This window comes from Staurois parvus, unplaced genomic scaffold, assembly GCF_062004578.1.
Source record: "Staurois parvus isolate SC_StPar_1 unplaced genomic scaffold, SC_StPar_1.0 ptg000285l, whole genome shotgun sequence".
NCBI classification, from domain to species: domain Eukaryota; kingdom Metazoa; phylum Chordata; class Amphibia; order Anura; family Ranidae; genus Staurois; species Staurois parvus.
In genome coordinates this window covers 2,016,667-2,036,494 of record NW_028318081.1, presented here as the reverse complement: position 1 = coordinate 2,036,494, position 19,828 = coordinate 2,016,667, and the positions used below count along the sequence as shown (strand labels likewise).

At 41.5% G+C, this 19,828-nt stretch overlaps 1 protein-coding gene across 1 annotated transcript in view; it reads left to right on the top strand.

Annotated features, from left to right (window-relative positions):
- Window positions 1-13,166, top strand: part of LOC149458542 (NADPH oxidase organizer 1-like) — a 28,675-nt gene extending 15,509 nt beyond the window's left edge. Inside the window, exons 4-8 of the mRNA XM_089682090.1 lie at window positions 2,472-2,652; window positions 5,779-5,969; window positions 7,002-7,115; window positions 7,929-8,043; window positions 9,669-13,166. Coding sequence (XP_089538216.1) covers window positions 2,472-2,652; window positions 5,779-5,969; window positions 7,002-7,115; window positions 7,929-8,043; window positions 9,669-10,152 — 1,085 coding nt within the window. The 3' untranslated portion in view covers window positions 10,153-13,166. The remainder of the gene's footprint in view (window positions 1-2,471; window positions 2,653-5,778; window positions 5,970-7,001; window positions 7,116-7,928; window positions 8,044-9,668) is intronic.
- Window positions 13,167-19,828: the final 6,662 nt, after the last annotated feature.

Sequence of the window (19,828 nt, the reverse complement as noted above, 5' to 3'; positions counted from 1 at the left end):
CCCACTCATTTTTATATATGTAATAACAACTCCCCACTCATTTTTATATATGTGATAACAACTCCCCAGTCATTTTTATATACGTAATAACAACTCCCCAGTCATTTTTATATATGTGATAACAACTCCCCAGTCATTTTTATATACGTAATAACAACTCCCCAGTCATTTTTATATACGTAATAACAACTCCCCAGTCATTTTTATATACGTAATAACAACTCCCCACTCATTTTTATATATGTAATAATAACTCCCCAGTCATTTTATATATGTAATAATAACTCCCCACTCATTTTTATATATGTAATAATAACTCCCCAGTCATTTTATATATGTAATAATAACTCCCCAGTCATTTTATATATGTAATAATAACTCCCCATTAATTTTTATATATGTAATAATAACTCCTCAGTCATTTTTATATATGTAATAATAACTCCCCAGTCATTTTATATATGTAATAATAACTCCCCACTCATTTTTATATATGTAATAATAACTCCCCAGTCATTTTATATATGTAATAATAACTCCCCAGTCATTTTATATATGTAATAATAACTCCCCATTAATTTTTATATATGTAATAATAACTCCTCAGTCATTTTTATATATGTAATAATAACTCCTCAGTCATTTTTATATATGTAATAATAACTCCCCAGTCATTTTTATATATGTAATAATAACTCCTCAGTCATTTTTATATATGTAATAATAACTCCCCAGTCATTTTTATATATGTAATAACTCCCCACTCATTTTTATATATGTAATAATAACTCCCCACTCATTTTTATATATGTAATAACTCCCCACTCATTTTTATATACGTAATAACAACTCCCCACTCATTTTTATATATGTGATAACAACTCCCCACTCATTTTTATATACGTAATAACAACTCCCCAGTCATTTTTATATATGTGATAACAACTCCCCAGTCATTTTTATATACGTAATAACAACTCCCCAGTCATTTTTATATATGTAATAACAACTCCCCAGTCATTTTTATATACGTAATAACAACTCCCCAGTCATTTTTATATACGTAATAACAACTCCCCAGTCATTTTTATATACGTAATAACAACTCCCCAGTCATTTTTATATATGTAATAATAACTCCCCAGTCATTTTATATATGTAATAATAACTCCCCAGTCATTTTATATATGTAATAATAACTCCCCAGTCATTTTTATATATGTAATAACAACTCCCCAGTCATTTTTATATACGTAATAACAACTCCCCAGTCATTTTTATATACGTAATAACAACTCCCCAGTCATTTTTATATACGTAATAACAACTCCCCAGTCATTTTTATATATGTAATAATAACTCCCCAGTCATTTTATATATGTAATAATAACTCCCCAGTCATTTTATATATGTAATAATAACTCCCCAGTCATTTTATATATGTAATAATAACTCCCCAGTCATTTTATATATGTAATAATAACTCCCCATTAATTTTTATATATGTAATAATAACTCCTCAGTCATTTTTATATATGTAATAATAACTCCCCAGTCATTTTTATATATGTAATAACTCCCCAGTCATTTTTATATATGTAATAATAACTCCCCAGTCATTTTTATATATGTGATAATAAGTCCCCGCTCATTTTTATATATGTAATAATAACTCCCAAACAGAAAAAGGCATAAGTTATCTAAAATAAATTCAATTTTTGAATTAAAAGTTTATTATTAAACAAATGAGTGCATTTATAACTTGGAATTTGGCATTTTAAAGAATTTGGCGCTTTAAAGAATTGATCCTCCAAATAATTAATGATAACTTTCAATAATTAAAACCTGATAACACTCTAACGTATATATTAACAGATAAGGCATATTAATTTAAGGTCTTACTTTCAACTTTTATGTCATTTAGCTTCTTCAGAACTAGGGGAGTTATTATTACATATATAAAAATGACTGGGGGGCTATTATTACATATATAAAAATGACTGGGGAGCTATTATTACATATATAAAAATGACTGGGGAGTTATTATTTGGGAGTTAATATAACATACTGCACCCGCTCCCTGGCTTTTGGGACACGATTCATGATTCCTGCTTTTAGTCTGCTATTTTCAACCGCTTTAATTTCTCCGGAACAGTAAATCACAATCACCATCCGTGAGGCTTTAACACACTGTTGTAATATCATTCCCAGTAAGATGATTCACATGTTATCTGAAAAAAAAATACGATTACAGATTCCTTTTAATTTTAGTCGCTAGAAAGTAGCTGTGGAAGCAGGACATAGAACACTGCCCAGATTTTCCGATGAATTGCTTTTTGGTTTTGGATGGAGTAATGAAAAGCTAGCCCTTTCCCACTCTATCCCAAATGTAACTATAAATAAATGACAGAACAGTCCATATCCCGAAGGATTATTATATAGAACTCACGCTGTTAATTCAATGTTTGTAGATGTCCCAAGGACATTAGGAAAGAAGAAAGGAACCCGGCAGGTCTTGGAAAGACTCCAGAAACTGGAGACCTATTCGCAGTCGGTGCTGAGGTTGGACGCCAAGATCTCACAATGCGATATCGTTGTCCAGTTTTTCACTCTGAAGAGCAATGACCTCAATCCATCCTTCCCAGATGACAGGTAAGGATCTGATCAGGAGCGTAGCCTTAATAACCGTGCTGCCAAGAGATAATTAACTGAGGGTAGCCAAGCATGGACATCAAATATCAGTCTATATGGAGGAACCTGTTTCCCCTGACTTTCTGATTGTGTGTACAAAGGTTAAGTCACAGCACAATTACTAGACAAGGATCTATTTGGACTGACTGGAGGAGATTGTTCATCCCTAGACTAAAGCTGCCCATACATTTCTTGAATTTCATGCTGCTTGCCCTATATTCGAGCAATGTACGGTCCTGCTGGAACCTCTCCGATTGCCAAAAACCAATTGTTCAGTAGATTTTTTATTTTTTTGGCAAAGAAGTCTGTAGGAAAATTGTCAACCGAACAGCGCTGGCATCTCTCTCTCTCTCTCTCTCTCTCTCTCTCTCTCTCTCTATATATATATATTGAATATGGCCCAAATTGTAGCATTTCCAATATATGTCAATATATTTGGGAAGAATATTTTTAAAATATATTTCAAATATATTTTTCTTCCATATGGGCATAAGATACGTTTAAACTCATAAGGAATCAAGGAACGTCCTAGTAATGGTCATGTCAGGTGTTGAGACCTCAGATCTCAAGTGCAGATATCTCAACACCAGAATCATTGAAAGATATAGGAAAGATATAGGAAACCATTAGTCTTAACTCACATAAACATAACCAAGGACTCACATAAACATTGGGTGAACTGGCCCTTTACTGCACCTATAATTGGGTCAATTATCATGAACAAATAGTAATTTTAGACCTTCCCTGCCAACTATTATCCCAAGGTTGAACCATTGGTAACTTTCAAGGGTGACAGATACCATCTTCACTATCAAGTGGCTGTGGTTGGAGAAACAGTCATACAAAGGCCATGTAGGCTGGGCTGATGCTTCCACCGTACCTTGCATGATATTGGCAAAGATTGCCTACACAATGAATGCCCATAACTATTAGATTAGGGTGTATATGTTTTGTACATCAGGTTGTTACCAGCAGCAGAAGGGCAAAAGTGTCAGATGACTCAATCTTCCCTACATAGAAAACTATTGTCTTAGTAAATAGCAGGGGGATAGCAATACGCAAGTTCCTTATGACCTCAGTGTTGGTTGAAATGGGCATGGTATATTATAAAAGCAAGAAGAATTAAGTGATTTTTTTTCCTTAACTTTTATTGGACTGTTTGATTTCTCTTTTATTACACTTTGTGTTTACTGTATTTGAATTGTGAAAGCAGATGCCAGCGCCTGTTTATATAGTGTGTCATGGAGTTATATATATAATATGTAACAGTATCACAATAAGCCTCTGAAAGTGTGTCAATGACTGCCAACAACGGGACATGTTTAAACATGTGTGAGGAAAAGGACAAGTCCATTATTGACTTATAATTTAGCTATATAGGGAGGCTGGTGGGTTGAATAATTTACCAGCTTTTTACACACCCTGGGGATTCCATTGGGAAATTTTCCCCATCATTGTCCCCACCCCCATTGAGTGTCACTTTTACAACTACTTTTAGTGTAAAGTCGAGCTAACCCCCATCCTTCATAATGGGGGCAGATAAATGGAACCAGGGATTTGGCCTCAGAGATCTTGACACCAGAGGTGTATAACATAAAATGAAAGGTAAAAAGGGATCATTTCCTATGATAATACCCCCACTTTTCTTTATGCTACTTGTTTTTTTTTATTTGGAGATCCTCAAATGTTACCAGAACCTTGATTAACACATTCTGTTCTTCTCCAGCTACTGTAGCTTGTAACCTCTGAAGTGATATCACTAGCTCATAGGAGTCATTAGCCTGAAGAGTGTTGGTCACATTCAGCTGGATTTGTTCTGTAATGTTGAAGATGTGTTGCTGCTTATCCAAGTGGCTCTATCACCTAGCTGGGTGAAGGCTGGGGTGACATGAGAGCTTCTCGTACACTTCTGGGTTAGACACCCCTGGAGTGTAGCACAGGGGATGAGAGGACACAGGGTGGAAGGAGTGCCATGAGTTAAGTCCATGGAAGCTCTAGTCTGGAGGCAGGTTTGGCTCTGAGGTGGTGGGCAGGTGCAGTCTATTAAATCCACTGTAGGTAGCGCTTGTCGGGAGCAGTGCTACAGCTGGAGGGGAAGTCAAGGGAAACTTGGTTTCTCTATGGTTCCCTTTTTTTCCTGGAGCAGCATTCTGGTTGGGGTTCCATCTTGGGTCATGCACAGTCTTTTTAAGTCCCTATCCCCAGGTTTTGCAAAGTGGCTTGGTGGAGGGAGAGCATACCCATCTGTAAGGGACATCACTAGTGGCAGGGAGAGGTTCCGGAGGACTAGGGATAGCTCAGGGTCTAAGTCCACACTTCAGCAAGCTACCTTTTGGGATGGACCAACCAGGCCTCACTCACAACCCCCCTTGGCAAGCCCTGTCTTTAGTTTGGGTGTTTGTGCCTATTAATGCTGACTCTCCGCTGCGTTGACTGTAAGTTCGCAGTCGAGTCAGCCCGTCCCCCCCCGAGTTGTTGTACTGTTTGCAAGTTCTTCAGTACATTGGTTACTACACTTGCTTATGCACTTGGCTAAGAACTAGCCAAGGTCAAACTGGTAGTTAGAAGAAACAAGCTGTGCTCAGGAACTAGCTGAGGTCAAGCCAGGATACAGCAGAGACAAGAAGTGGTTGGGAACTAGCTGAGGTCAAACTTGGAATCATAAGAGGCAAGCTGTGGTTAGGAACTAAATGAGGTCAGTAGAAAGAAGGCAGAGCAGAGACAAGTCCAAGGGCAGGCCAGGTCAACAAAAGAATAGCAGATCTCAAGAACCTGTTCAGGGTTTAAGTCACATGGTAACACATGAAGACAATCCAGCAACTTCTTAGTTGAGCACTGTTCCTCAAATAGGCCATTTGGTGCCAAGATTGGATATATGTGCCTGTGCCTATGCACCTGTACATACATACTTTGTGCAGTGTGTGCATAAATTAGCGTGTCTGCATGCATGTGCAATGACCCTTGTTCTGAGTACTAGCACTTGCACACATCTTCTACTGAAGCGTCCTGATCCTGCTAGCTAAGACCTAAGATAGCAAATTGGATAAACAGCATAACATAAGTAGCATGACTTCTTTGTTTTCTCAGCGTTGTCATCATGCCTTCTGAGAGAAAAGAGGAGAGAATCGTTGCCTCACCGCTTACCCCCATTATCTCCAAGCCTGTGGTCTCTGCCAGTCACTTGTGTGTAGCAGACTATGAGACGGTGGACCTGAGGAACAGACCATTCAAGGTGAAGAGACACGAGCTTCTGGATGTGCTGCTGAAGGAAAGCTCAGGTATGTCTTCATATGGGGCTCCTCACTCTACCTCTTAGACTAGAGGCCTGGATCCAGAAAACTTGGGCAGAAACCTCTCCAACTTTCTATGTCCATGTGTTTTTTGGAAAGCAGTCTCTAGTAGTTTCTAATACAGGTTAAAACCAAACTACAACCTTTTTTTTTTCTTTTTTAGATTTGGATAAAGCTAACATTTCAGAAATATGTTTTACCTCTGTGACCCAGTTAGAGAGATTTACTCCCTTTGACACCAGTACAAAGAATGAAGGGTGCATTTACCATTGGGTTGTCAAAAAGGCAATATTACCTGTGAGAGGCTCTATCTATTCCTGCTCTATCCATAACTAAATTAGGTTTTGGTTTGACGTGAACTTTAATACAGCTTATTTTATCTTAAATATCCATTATTTAAAACAATTCTGCCATGGGGTGGCACTGCTATTTGGTATAAAGTACAGACACATTCTTTTTCACCCATCATAATGATGGGCTGCCCCACTGACAAATAGACAATTAGTACAGAAGCTTTGCCCTTCAGAATGACACCCAGAAGAACATATCCCTTCTCTCCCTCCTAAGTTGCCCTAGGGATAGTGACCATAGCCAGACAAATAATTCCTACGTGCCCCAAGGGCAAATTTTACAGATCTGTTAGATCTCAGTGCTGTTCATTTTGGCACAATCAATGGACTACTGCATGTCCATGTGCTCTTTGTAATAAAGTATATATAAAAACCTCACTTTATGTGATAGAGGTAATACCAAAAGTAAGGAAACCTTTACAAAATTGGGACAATTTCCCTCTTAGCTGATACAGGTATTCATGGAAAATTTGTACCACCATTTGTACTGGTGACATTTATAAAATTTGGATTTTCCATCACTTTAAGTGATCAACAGGACAATTAGAGAAGCAAATCTACCCAATAGGGAGAAACCATAGAAACCTGACCCTTCAAAGCTCTATGTAAAAACTAAATTCTTGCCCAGTATTTGCATATTTGTCTCATACAACCGTTCTTTGTAATGCAGGCTGGTGGCTGGTGGAGAATGAAGATCAGCAAATAGCTTGGTTCCCCGCACCTTATCTTCAGAAAGAGAGAAACTGTGAAACGGGTGACAACACCTTGGAATGCCAAGAAGAAGGTGAACATCAGCCTATTCTTATGTCTTCTAATTACTCAGAAACCAGCCACACTGGACTGTTGTGTTGTGTTTAGACTATAAGAACTGCAGTAAAAGTAAATGGTATTGTTACCTGCATAAAATATGGCCATAGACATGCCAATATCTGCCCAGGAACCATGGGCAGGAAAACATTCACTTCTCACATGAAGCACCAGAACACTCAGAAATCTGCAACTTGGCTGAAGGTGCTTGTGTACTGAAGGATCTGCCTATCAAGTTCTTGAAATATGTTGAAATTGTGTGCAATACCATAAGCACCTGAAACTGGGAGCACATGTCTCTAAGTTGAATCTTTACAATAGTATGTCATATAACATCAAATTAGGACAGTGTCAGAATATTTATGGCTCCCTAACCAAGGATATACACATCTTCATGTTTGTTTTATATAACTTTATGGCATGATAAAATCAGATTGAATGTTGTAAATTTTTGCAATTTGCATCCTGCTCTTGGCCATATTGCTTAAACTGTTGCTTCCAAATAGTCAGACCTTGATAGGGTTCATTTTGTGAAATCTGCAGCAGACAAATAACAGGAGAAAGGCAGAAAGATTAGTATGTCTGTCTATGTATTCACTGTCATAGGGTCATTCTGTGGATGGGTCATTTTCTAATACAGCCCTCCTCTATTGTCTATGGTTGCCCCAGTATTTAAGGCCATTATATTGTTTATTATTTGATAAGTGTGAGATCGCCCATTATAAAGGGGCAGGAGTTACAATGTTGGGATCCCTGACCATTCCTCACTCTGACTTTATCCCTTTCTTAGGTATGTGCGTGGTGATAAAGGGCTATGAGGCTCATGATTCTGATGAACTCACTGTCATGGTCGGCGCGGTGGTGAAAGTCTTGAAAAAGTCAGACAATGGATGGTGGCTGGTCAGGTGAGATTTTCTATTACACCTAAACTATAAAGACCCTCAATTATAAAACTTGAAGACCTGGAGTGGAAGAATATGGAAATTGCCATTGCAGAGCTCCTGGTTGCCTGACCACCCTCCTGCAGACCATGTGATCTGACTTGTTTATATTCTAATGTGCATGATTATTTTAGGTCAGTGAATGCTGAAGCCAGAATCAGTCAGACAACTAGGTCAGCATTGGTGGATCCCATATATTTCTCAGTACAGATTTACCATAAAATGACTCTGTAAGGCTAAATGACCATATGAGGTCAATGTCATTGAACTAACATGACCATGTGGCCATATTAGGTCAGTGATGTCATGAACCTCCCTTCCTTTTGTGTACATGCAGCTGGTGGGTAGGGCATTCCTTCCATGTTCTGCTGAACATGGGTTCCTACTTCTCACTCATCACAATGGTCCTTACAGAGACCTGTAGGCATAGGCTGAGGGTGCCTAACCAGGTGTCTTTGATTAAAGATTACACTAGGCAGTGTGGTCAAACCGGTGCCTATTGGGCTGCACATTCATATTTAGACACACTGCACAACTGCTATAGCAGGAAAGTGGAGACAAGTCTATGGACATGGAGGCTTTTAGTACAATAATAGTATACTGTCTGAGTAAATATTATTATACAGTATTTATAAAGCGCCAATGGTTCGCTCAGCGCTGTACATTACAAAGGGGGACAGAACATGTGACAGAACAATACCAATACAATGCAAAACATGAGGGGATCAAGGGCCCTGCTCTTTCGAGCTTACAATCTAGGAGGGAGGGGATGGTGGCACAGGAGGAGATAGCTGTGGGGGATGGAGTGGTAGGAAGAGTGGAGGAGGTCGGCAAGTTAGCAGGGGGTGGGGTAGGCTTCCCTGAAGAGATGGGTTTTCAGGGTGCGCCTAAAGGAGAAGAGAGTAGGTGATAATCTGATTGGTTGGGGCAGGGAGTTCCAGAGGATGGGTGACACCCCGGAGAAGTCCTGGAGGCGAGCATAAGAGGAGGAGACCAGGGAACTAGAGAGAAGGAGGTCTTGTGAGGAGCAGAGTGTGCGTGCTGGGCGGTACTTGGATATTAGGTCAGTGATGTAGTTCGGGGCAGTATGGTGGACAGCTTTGTACGTCAGTGTTAGGATTTTGAATTTGATCCGTTGCGCAATCGGAAGCCAGTGGAGGGATTGGCAGAGGAGGGTGGCGGAGATGGAGCGGTTGGAAAGGTGAATGAGTCTGGGAGCCGTATTCAGGATCGACTGAAGCGGGGATAGCCAGCGGCGAGGCAGGCCAGTGAGGAGGGAGTTGCAGTAGTCGAGTCGTGATATGATGAGGGAGTGGATGAGCTGTTTAGTGGTTTCTGGGGTTAGGAACGTGCGGATTTTGGCGATGTTGCGGAGGTGGAGTCTGCACGAGTTTGTTTAAGATTGGATTTGGGGCTGGAAGGTTAGGTTGGAGTCCAGAATGACACCAAGTACTCTGGCCTGCGGGGCGGGTTTGATGGTGGCGTTATTGGATGTGACGGAGAAGTCAATGGGGGGTGGTGTCTATTTCAGTGACATTTTTTGAGCTTGACCATACTGATATACAATTTCTGATTTATTTTTGCTGTAGCTATAACAGAAGGACAGGCTATGTCCCATCTCTTTATCTGAAGCCTTACTCAAACCCCTGTGAGAAGATCCGGACTATCTTTAGCAAGGAGCACCATAAATCTACACCCAACCTGTATAGAGATGTGTATTCATTTCTCCACCATCAACCATCAGTGGATGACAAGAGGCAAAGTGGAAGCATCTTAGCAGAGAGATTGAGGAGCCAGTCACTGGGCTCTGAGGCCAGATCTGATGCCGATTCCGACATAGATAGTATGGCAGAGAGCAATGATAGACTGAATTCTTCATATAGCGAGAGCTCATCTCTAAACACCTCCAACCCATCACTAGCAGAGTCAACCTCATCATCTGTTCTTCCCAAAATACCTCCTAGACCCAACCCAGACCAAATCATACAGAAGTGCAGCACTGTCACAAAGAAGAGGCTGCAGAGGTCTCTAGCAAGTCTGGAAAAATCTGATTCTTCTGGGACCAAACTGTAATCTTCAAGCTGTAAAGGGGTTTTCCAGTTTGTATCAAACATGTCTAATTTCAGCTAAAATCTTACTACAGTCACAAAATCACTCACTTTCCTGACATGCACAGAAACACGCCTAAGGCACCAGGCAGGTGCATCGGAGCGCACGTGTTTCAAAGGGGTTTCTGTGCATCATGTGTAGGGTAGTCCATTCATTTTTATGGGCTGCCCCATGTGTGAGAAGTGCACAAAAGAAGTCCTGGACCCCTTTGCATAATGCATTTTGGCACGTACATAAATGTGTGTACTAAAAAATACATGGAATGCCATTAAGAATTAGTGGCACTGCTGCATGTCTGCTAAAGTGCAGCGCCTTGCTATGCATGCTGGGGAAGCACATGACTTTGCGCGCGTTCTTGACATGCACAAAGTGTGACCATAACCTAAAAATAAATATAAAAGATTACACAAACTGCAAATCTGTAGCTCTCCTCCTTTCCTCATTCCTCCCACTTCATTCACAAAAGAAACGGTGAAGCTGGACTCATATTACTCAACACAAAGCAGATATTCTGCTTCTATTCACTGTCAACCACCTTGTTTGAGCATCTGATGCTGCTTTAAAGAATCACAGGTGCTTTCCTCTATGTAAGGATATCAGCTTACATTTTCTCACCCAATTCCAAAAATGTTAAAACGCCTTCTTTAGGTATCATTTTTGGTCCCAAATTGGAGGAATTATAATCTTTCTTATGTTTGAGTTGGGCAAGTAGTTTACCCATTAAAGTAAAGCCCTTCCTACCGGAGAATAGACAAATGTGCCCTGTAGACTCTCCCACACTGTCTCTTCAGCCTTTCTTTATTATGTCTAGAAGGTAGATGTCTAGGATTATCTAGATCCAGTGTCCCTATACTGACTGTGGCTGTTGTCTACCAGCACTTTCCTGGGTCTTGTATCCTCTTATTTCTTTTGGCCCATCTGGCCTCATCTATGGATGTTTTGATAAGTTTTGGTTTTAGCTTGCTCCCACACTTACTATTCAAGTATTTTGGTGGCCCTCAAGTTTTATTCTTGGTTTAGCCCACTTAATAATATAGACATGAAAAACAAAAATAGATAAAAACTTGGAAAACCCCTCCAAGCATTGTTGGAGACCATGTGGTATCGTGTGTTTACTTATGAGCACTAAGCAGTAGGATTTCAGAGAGCACCAGCAGCAGCAGAATCTATTCATTATGGAGTATTTACAATATGTTGGCAAAGTTTGCCTGAAAAGTGTGCCATCAGGGCACAGGATTTCCTAGCGGTAAGGCTATACCTGTAGTAGAATTTTTTCTACCTATGTTAGATGCAGCAAATAGTGGTTCATTGTATGCATCAATATTGTCTATGTGTAGGCAGCTTTGTATAACCTTTTAGAGGTCAATTCTACCCAAAAGAGATGGTTTAGATTGAGGTAGGTATTCAAAATGTTGTGCAATCCCCTTCCAGCCTCATAGACTTTGTATCTCCACCAACTTCCAAGAAGGCCAGAATGGACGCGTTCAGTCATAATTGTAAAGGCTGCAACATATGGTCAGGACTGGGAATTGTATATGACAAATAAGGGGAGACATAACTTGATTACATTTTGCAAATATGAAAAAACACTTTTGGTTGAAAGTGACTTTTAAAACAAAGAGCAATATACAACACTCATAGCAACCATATAGAAATCAACTATCATTGGTCTAAGTCAGCCTTTCTCAACCTTTTTTGAGGTGGAGGAGCCCTTGAAATAACTTTTCAGTCTCAAGGAACCCCTGCTAATAATCGCTATATCTAATTGCTATATCTACATTTTCCCCTGTAACATTAGTTTGATGGTTACTGGGGAGAATGCTACTTACATTTTTGGTCATTAAGAACATTTCTTCTTTATATATATCTAAAAAGGTTACTGATGTCAGTGGTTTATTTCATGAAAACCAGAAATTGCTCATTGGTCAAGGAACCCTTAGCAACCACTGGAGGAACCCTTGTTGAGAAAGGCTGGTCTACGTACACCAAACAGCAGGAACCAGACCAATCATAAATCTGATTTCATTACAATTGAATTGCATTACAATTCTGAAATCTGATTGGTTGCTATGAATAACTGCCCATTATTATCCTTTATATTGTTTTTTGTGGTTTTGTTACATTTCATTGTATACTGACCCCAGTTATCTCAGTATGTCTCAATGGCCCTGTATATTTCTAAAAAATACTTGATCAGGGTTAAACAAATATAAAAAAAATCTGGGGACCTTTTTTACCTTTTTTAACTAATTTTTACCATTATTAAGTAATTATTAAATTTTTTTTAGCAGAGTCTGAGTTGATGAAATAAAAATATAATCAATTTATATATCATATTTTGTGCTAGAATATTGGGGTCACCTTTTCAGAAAAGTCAGTGCTGTGCAAAAGGGAGAGGCTCAGCCAATGAGCTACATATCTGTAATGCAGGTTAGGTTGTAGAAAAGGTTGGTGTCACTGACAATGAATTTCTGAATGACAGGGTGTCAGGGGTGCGGGGAGGATGTCCCTTCCTGATTTACTAACACTCAGTCGTGCACAAATGGGAGATTTACAGGAAGACCTGCATGATTATTGAAGACCTTACTCTGAAGTTGTGTAGACATAAATTTTTGATTTGTGTTTTTTATGCACTTTTGATATATACGAAACAGATTGGAATTTTTTATTTTTCTAGTTGTGCAGCACTTTATAATTTTATGTGTACTCAAAGTGGAGCATCAATTCCTACTTTGTTAGACTCCATTTTCAGGTGGACATCCCTTCATTTCATAAAATGGGCAAGTAGAGATTTTAGAACTGAAGGTAATGTTTTAATGTCATTTCAATGTTGGATAATTTTTTTTTCTAATTATTTGTTTTAAAATGATAAATGTATAATTACAATAAATCCATATCTTATATTTAATTTCATCCTACTTGTGTTTTTTTACTGCTTTCAAAAAATATAGTTCTAATAAAAACATTTTTACAATTTTTTTATGATCTCAGTGAAATTGTTTTTGGTTGTACCTATCTCAAAGCTGGCAGTGTAATGGTCGGGCGTACCTGGTACCCGAATGGCTGTGTAGCAGCCATTTTATCCACGTCACAAGTCTCCTATGCCGCTTCGGCACAGGACAGCATAGCACCATGACCTTTTCCTCCCCCTTTCCTGCTGCTTTCAGCTTATACAATCCACAAATGCTTAGCTGCTGCAGACAACCCTTATCAGTCTAGTAATAGGACTAGCAGGATCTAAGCCCCAATATACATGGCAGGGCCAATAAAAGTGTCTTCAGTGACTATAAAATCAACAAACATTGGGTCATAAATACCTTAGTTGGAAGTCGGTAGAATACACATCCCTGCTAGACTGGTTATCAGCAAGACTCTAAAACTTCAGCATATTTCATAACCAGAGGCGGACTGACCATTTGGAAACTCGGGTACTGCCCAGGGTCAGTAGGGGGCCCCATGAGATGCCCCTGGTGCCTTTTTCATAGGCTTTTTTGAGTTTGGGCAAGGACTCAGATGCCCCATGATCCCCTATTACCCGGGGGCCCCATGAGTTGTCAGTCCGCCCCTGTTCATAACTCATTAAATAATAATAGGACAGTAAGAATGAAGTCATATTTACCTTCAACAGTTATTGTGCAGCATTTTGAACCCAAACACCCCTATGCTAGGAGGTACCAGAGTGGAATAGGCCTCCACACCCCTCTTATGAGAAGTAAATATCCGAGACCTGTCATATCTACAGTCAGGTCCATAAATATTGGGACATCGACACAATTCTAACATTTTTGGCTCTATACACCACCACAATGGATTTGAAATGAAACAAACAAGATGTGCTTTAACTGCAGACTGTCAGAAAGAAAACACCCTTCACAACAGTTGGCCAGATCAAGAACACTCTCCAGGAGGTAGGTGTATGTGTGTCAAAGTCAACAATCAAGAGAAGACTTCACCAGAGTGAATACAGAGGGTTCACTACAAAAAGTAAACCATTGGTGAGAGTCAAAAACAGGAAGGCCAGATTAGAGTTTGCCAAACGACATCTAAAAAAGCCTTCACAGTTCTGGAACAACATCCTATGGACAGATGAGACCGAGATCAACTTGTACCAGAGTGATGGGAAGAGAAGAGTATGGAGAAGGAAAGGAACTGCTCATGATCCTAAGCATACCACCTCATCAGTGAAGCATGGTGGTGGTAGTGTCATGGCGTGGGCATGTATGGCTGCCAATGGAACTGGTTCTCTTGTATTTATTGATGATGTGACTGTTGACAAAAGCAGCAGGATGAATTCTGAAGTGTTTCGGGCAATATTATCTGCTCATATTCAGCCAAATGCTTCAGAACTCATTGGACGCCGCTTCACAGTGCAGATGGACAATGACCCAAAGCATACTGCAAAAGCAACCAAAGAGTTTTTTAAGGGAAAGAAGTGGAATGTTATGCAATGGCCAAGTCAATCACCTGACCTGAATCCGATTGAGCATGCATTTCACTTGCTGAAGACAAAACTGAAGGGAAAATGCCCCAAGAACAAGCAGGAACTGAAGACAGCTGCAGTAGAGGCCTGGCAGAGCATCACCAGGGATGAAACCCAGTGTCTGGTGATGTCTATGCGTTCCAGACTTCAGGCTGTAATTGACTGCAAAGGATTTGCAACCAAGTATTAAAAAGTGAAAGTTTGATTTATGATTATTATTCTGTCCCATTACTTTTGGTCCCTTAACAAGTGGAAGGCACATATGCAAACTGCTGTAATTCCTACACCGTTCACCTGATTTGGATGTAAATACCCTCAAATTAAAGCTGACAGTCTGCAGTTAAAGCACATCTTGTTCGTTTCATTTAAAATCCATTGTGGTGGTGTATAGAGCCAAAAATGTTAGAATTGTGTCGATGTCCCAATATTTATGGACCTGACTGTATATCCATTATGAAGCTAATTTCATGCTGGACAATAAAAGCAGTGTAGCTGACTGTACCCTGTAGATATTCAGAATTATTAAACCTTATAGAAAACTGTATCTGGGACTTGGTCATAAATGAGTGACCTCCCAGCAACTGGATGATTGGTCAGATGGTCTCTGTCAACACCCCTCTTGATGTCAGATAAAAAAGAGATTGCAAGCAGATTTGACAGCTCATGTATACTATCAACTAAGGAAGTTCTGAGAGCCAACAACACCTTGCTCACCGTTGATTAAACTCTACTAAATCCAAGGACTTTGCAAAAATGTACCTTTTTTCACCTCTGGCCTTGCTGTTGCTTTTTCTCTTTGTATTTTGTAATATCTTTTTTTTGTAAATGTTTAAATTGCACCATTTTGACCTTTGCATTATTAAACCCTATTTTTAAAAGTGTTTGAAATTTTCCCTACGGTTTCTAATGCAACCTAAAGAATCCCTTTCTTTTGAAGAGTGCTACTGTATATGATAAATCTCTGAATATTCCTGTCTGTGTTGACAGTGGGTGTACAGATGTTTGTTTCATTTTTGTTCTCGCTAATATAGTGAAGCTATCTGGTGTCTGTTTGGAGTTTAAAGGGTTAATTGCTTAATAACTTAATCCAGCGGCAATCGCTCTCAGGCTGCTGACACATAGATTGTGGTCCTGCAAGCTGGAAAATCTTTGTGTAGGGTGTAGCTGAGAGTGTGTAGGGTGTAGCTGAGAGTGGCATTGCTACGTAAGTGACAGCACAGCGTGAGATTGGCCAGTCCTTTGTCACAAGTTGGTGAGAAAGGCAGGGGTATGAAATCCATGTTCTTCACAGGCAACTCCACTATGACTTCTATAACATCCCTATGTGGTCAGGAAACAATATACAGTGCCTTGATAAAGTATTCAGACCCCTTGATATTTTCCACATTTTGTCATGTTACAACCAAAAACGTAAATATATTTTATTGGGATTTTATGTGATAGACCAACACAAAGTGGCACATAATTGTGAAGTGGAAAGAAAATGATAAATGGTTTTCAAAATGTTTTTACAAATAAATATCTGAAATGTGTGGTGTTTATTTGTATTCAGCGCCCTTTACTCTGATACACCTAACTAAAATCTAGTGGAACCAATTGCCTTCAGAAGTCACCTAATTAGTAAATAGATTCCACCTGTGTGTAATTTAATCTCAGTATAAATACAGCTGTTCTGTGAAGCCTTCAGAGGTTAGAGAACATTAATGAACAAACAGCATCATGAAGGCCAAGGAACACACCAGACAGGTCATGGATAAAGATGTGGAAAAATTTAAAGCAGGGTTAGGTTATAAAAAAATATCCCAAGCTTTGAACATCTCACAGAGAACTGTTCAATCCATCAGCCAAAAATGGAAAGAGTATGACACAACTGCAAACCTACCAAGACAAGGCCGTCCACCTAAACCAGGGGTAGGCAACCTGCGGCTCTCTAGCTGTTGTGGAACTACATTTCCCATGAGGCATTGTAAAGATTACAAAACTGACAGTTACAGCTATGACTTGCAGAGGCATGATGGAACTTGTAGTCCTCTGGCTCTCAGGTTGCCTACCCCTGACTTAAACTGACAGATCGGGCAAGGAGAGCATTAATCAGAGAAGTAGCTAAGAGGCCCATGCTAACTGTGGAGGAGATGCAGAGATCCACAGCTCAGGAGGGAGAATCTGTCCGCAGGACAACTATTAGTTGTGCTCTCCACAAATCTTGCCTTTATAAAAGAGTGGCAAGAAGAAAGCCATTGTTGAAAGAAAACCACAAGAAGTCCTGTTTGTAGTTTGCGAGACGCCATGTGGGGGACACAGCAAGCATGTGCAAGAAGGTGCTCTGGTCAGACAAGACCAATATTGAACTTTTTGGCCTAAAAGCAAACCGCTATGTGTGGCGGAAAACTAACACTGCACATCACCCTGAACACACCATTCCTACTGTGAAACATGGTGGTGGCAGCATCATGTTGTGGGGATGCTTTTCTTCAGCAGGGACAGGGAAGCTGGTCAGAGTTGATGGGAAGATAAATGGAGCCAAATACAGGGCAATCTTAGAAGAAAACCTGTTAGAGTCTGCAAAAGACTTGAGACCGGGGCAGAGGTTCACCTTCCAGCAAGACAACGACCCGAAACATCCAGCCAGAGCTACAGAGGAATGGTTTAGATCAGTGGTCTCCAAGCTGTGGCCTGAGGACCGGATGTGGCCCTTTGCTTGCCTTTATCTGGCCCTTGGGGCACTATTTCATCCACTGATACCAACAATGGGGCATAATTTCCTCCAAGGACACCAACGAAGGGACACAATTCTTCCCAATGACACCAACAATGGGGCCCAATGACTAGAGATGAGCGAAGAAATGAAAAATTCGATTCGACTGATTCGGCGAATTCGTGGACAATATTCGATTCGAGTCGAATAAATTCGCTGTGAATTTAACTTAAAAAAGGGTGTTTCTAGGCTTCAGAGAGACTTAATATTAGTGCAGAACACTGTACCTTTAATTTAAATGCCCTTGGAGTCTGCTGGGGAAGAGAAATAATACTGTCTGTCAGTATGACATGCAGATGAGTGCCGTCGATCTTAGAATCACTGCACACTTCACTCCTTTGGCCAGTCACGGGGCCAAAACCAGTGTTTGGAGCCACAGTGTGGCGGTGGAGGCAGCAGCAATGGGAGGCCATACAGCAACCTATGACAAAATGGAAACCAGCAGGAGCGTGAGGAGACCTGAAAGTGGCACATGGCAGAGTGGGAGCAATGGGAGGCGGTACAGGGACCCAGGTCACACTGTGGGCCCAGCAGCAGCGTGACCAGGCGGTACGGGGGCCCATGGCCGATATGGGGCTTGGTGGCACCTATGGAAGGCCTGTAATCTGCCAGCAACCTATGACAAAATGGACAACCGCAGGAGTGTGAGGAGATTTCAAAGTGGCACATGGCAGAGTGGAAGCAATGGGAGGCCGTACAGGGACCCAGGTCACACTGTGGGACCAGCATCAGCGTGAACAGGCGGTACGGGGGCCCATGGCCGATTTGACCTCATTCATCCCATAGTCCTGCCGACTCACGAATAGCGTGGCCTCCTCAAAGGGCCTGAGCAAGCGCAGGTGTCACACATGAGCTGACAATGGCTGACATCTAAGTTACACAGGGAGTACCTTTATCCGCTTTTAACATCAGGAAATCTGTGATGGCCTTTAGCTGTTCGTAAAGGCGGTCTAACATATGTAGGGTTGAATTACACCTTGTTGCAACGTCACAGCATGAGGAGTCGGTACGGGGGCCCATGGCAGATTACATGTCTGGCAGCAGCAATGGGAGGCCCGTAATCTGCCAGCACCCTATGTCAAAAAATTTAACACACCAGCAGTGTGAAGAGACCTGAAAGTGGCACATGGCAGCAGAGTGTGGCGATGGAGACAGCAGCAATGGGAGGCCGTACAGGGACCCATGAGAGACTCTAGACTTGGCAGCAGCATGAGGAGGCGGTATATAGGGGCCCATGGCAGATTAGGGGCCTGGCAGCAGCTATGTGAGGCCCGTAATCTGCCTGCACCCTATGTCAAAAAATTTAACACACCAGCAGTGTGAAGAGACCTGAAAGTGGCACATGGCAGCAGAGTGTGGCGATGGAGACAGCAGCAATGGGAGGCCGTACAGGGACCCATGAGAGACTCTGGACTTGGCAGCAGCATGAGGAGGCGGTATATAGGGGCCCATGGCAGATTAGGGGCCTGGCAGCAGCTATGTGAGGCCCGTAATCTGCCTGCACCCTATGTCAAAAAATTAAACACACCAGCAGTGTGAAGAGACCTGAAAGTGGCACATGGCAGAGTGTGGCGATGGAGACAGCAGCAATGGGAGGCCGTACAGGGACCCATGACAGACTCTAGACTTGGCAGCAGCATGAGGAGGCGGTATATAGGGGCCCATGGCAGATTAGGGGCCTGGCAGCAGCTATGTGAGGCCCGTAATCTGCCTGCACCCTATGTCAAAAAATTAAACACACCAGCAGTGTGAAGAGACCTGAAAGTGGCACATGGCAGAGTGTGGCGATGGAGACAGCAGCAATGGGAGGCCGTACAGGGACCCATGAGAGACTCTAGACTTGGCAGCAGCATGAGGAGGCGGTATATAGGGGCCCATGGCAGATTAGGGGCCTGGCAGCAGCTATGTGAGGCCCGTAATCTGCCTGCACCCTATGTCAAAAAATTTAACACACCAGCAGTGTGAAGAGACCTGAAAGTGGCACATGGCAGCAGAGTGTGGCGATGGAGACAGCAGCAATGGGAGGCCGTACAGGGACCCATGAGAGACTCTGGACTTGGCAGCAGCATGAGGAGGCGGTATATAGGGGCCCATGGCAGATTAGGGGCCTGGCAGCAGCTATGTGAGGCCCGTAATCTGCCTGCACCCTATGTCAAAAAATTAAACACACCAGCAGTGTGAAGAGACCTGAAAGTGGCACATGGCAGAGTGTGGCGATGGAGACAGCAGCAATGGGAGGCCGTACAGGGACCCATGACAGACTCTAGACTTGGCAGCAGCATGAGGAGGCGGTATATAGGGGCCCATGGCAGATTAGGGGCCTGGCAGCAGCTATGTGAGGCCCGTAATCTGCCTGCACCCTATGTCAAAAAATTAAACACACCAGCAGTGTGAAGAGACCTGAA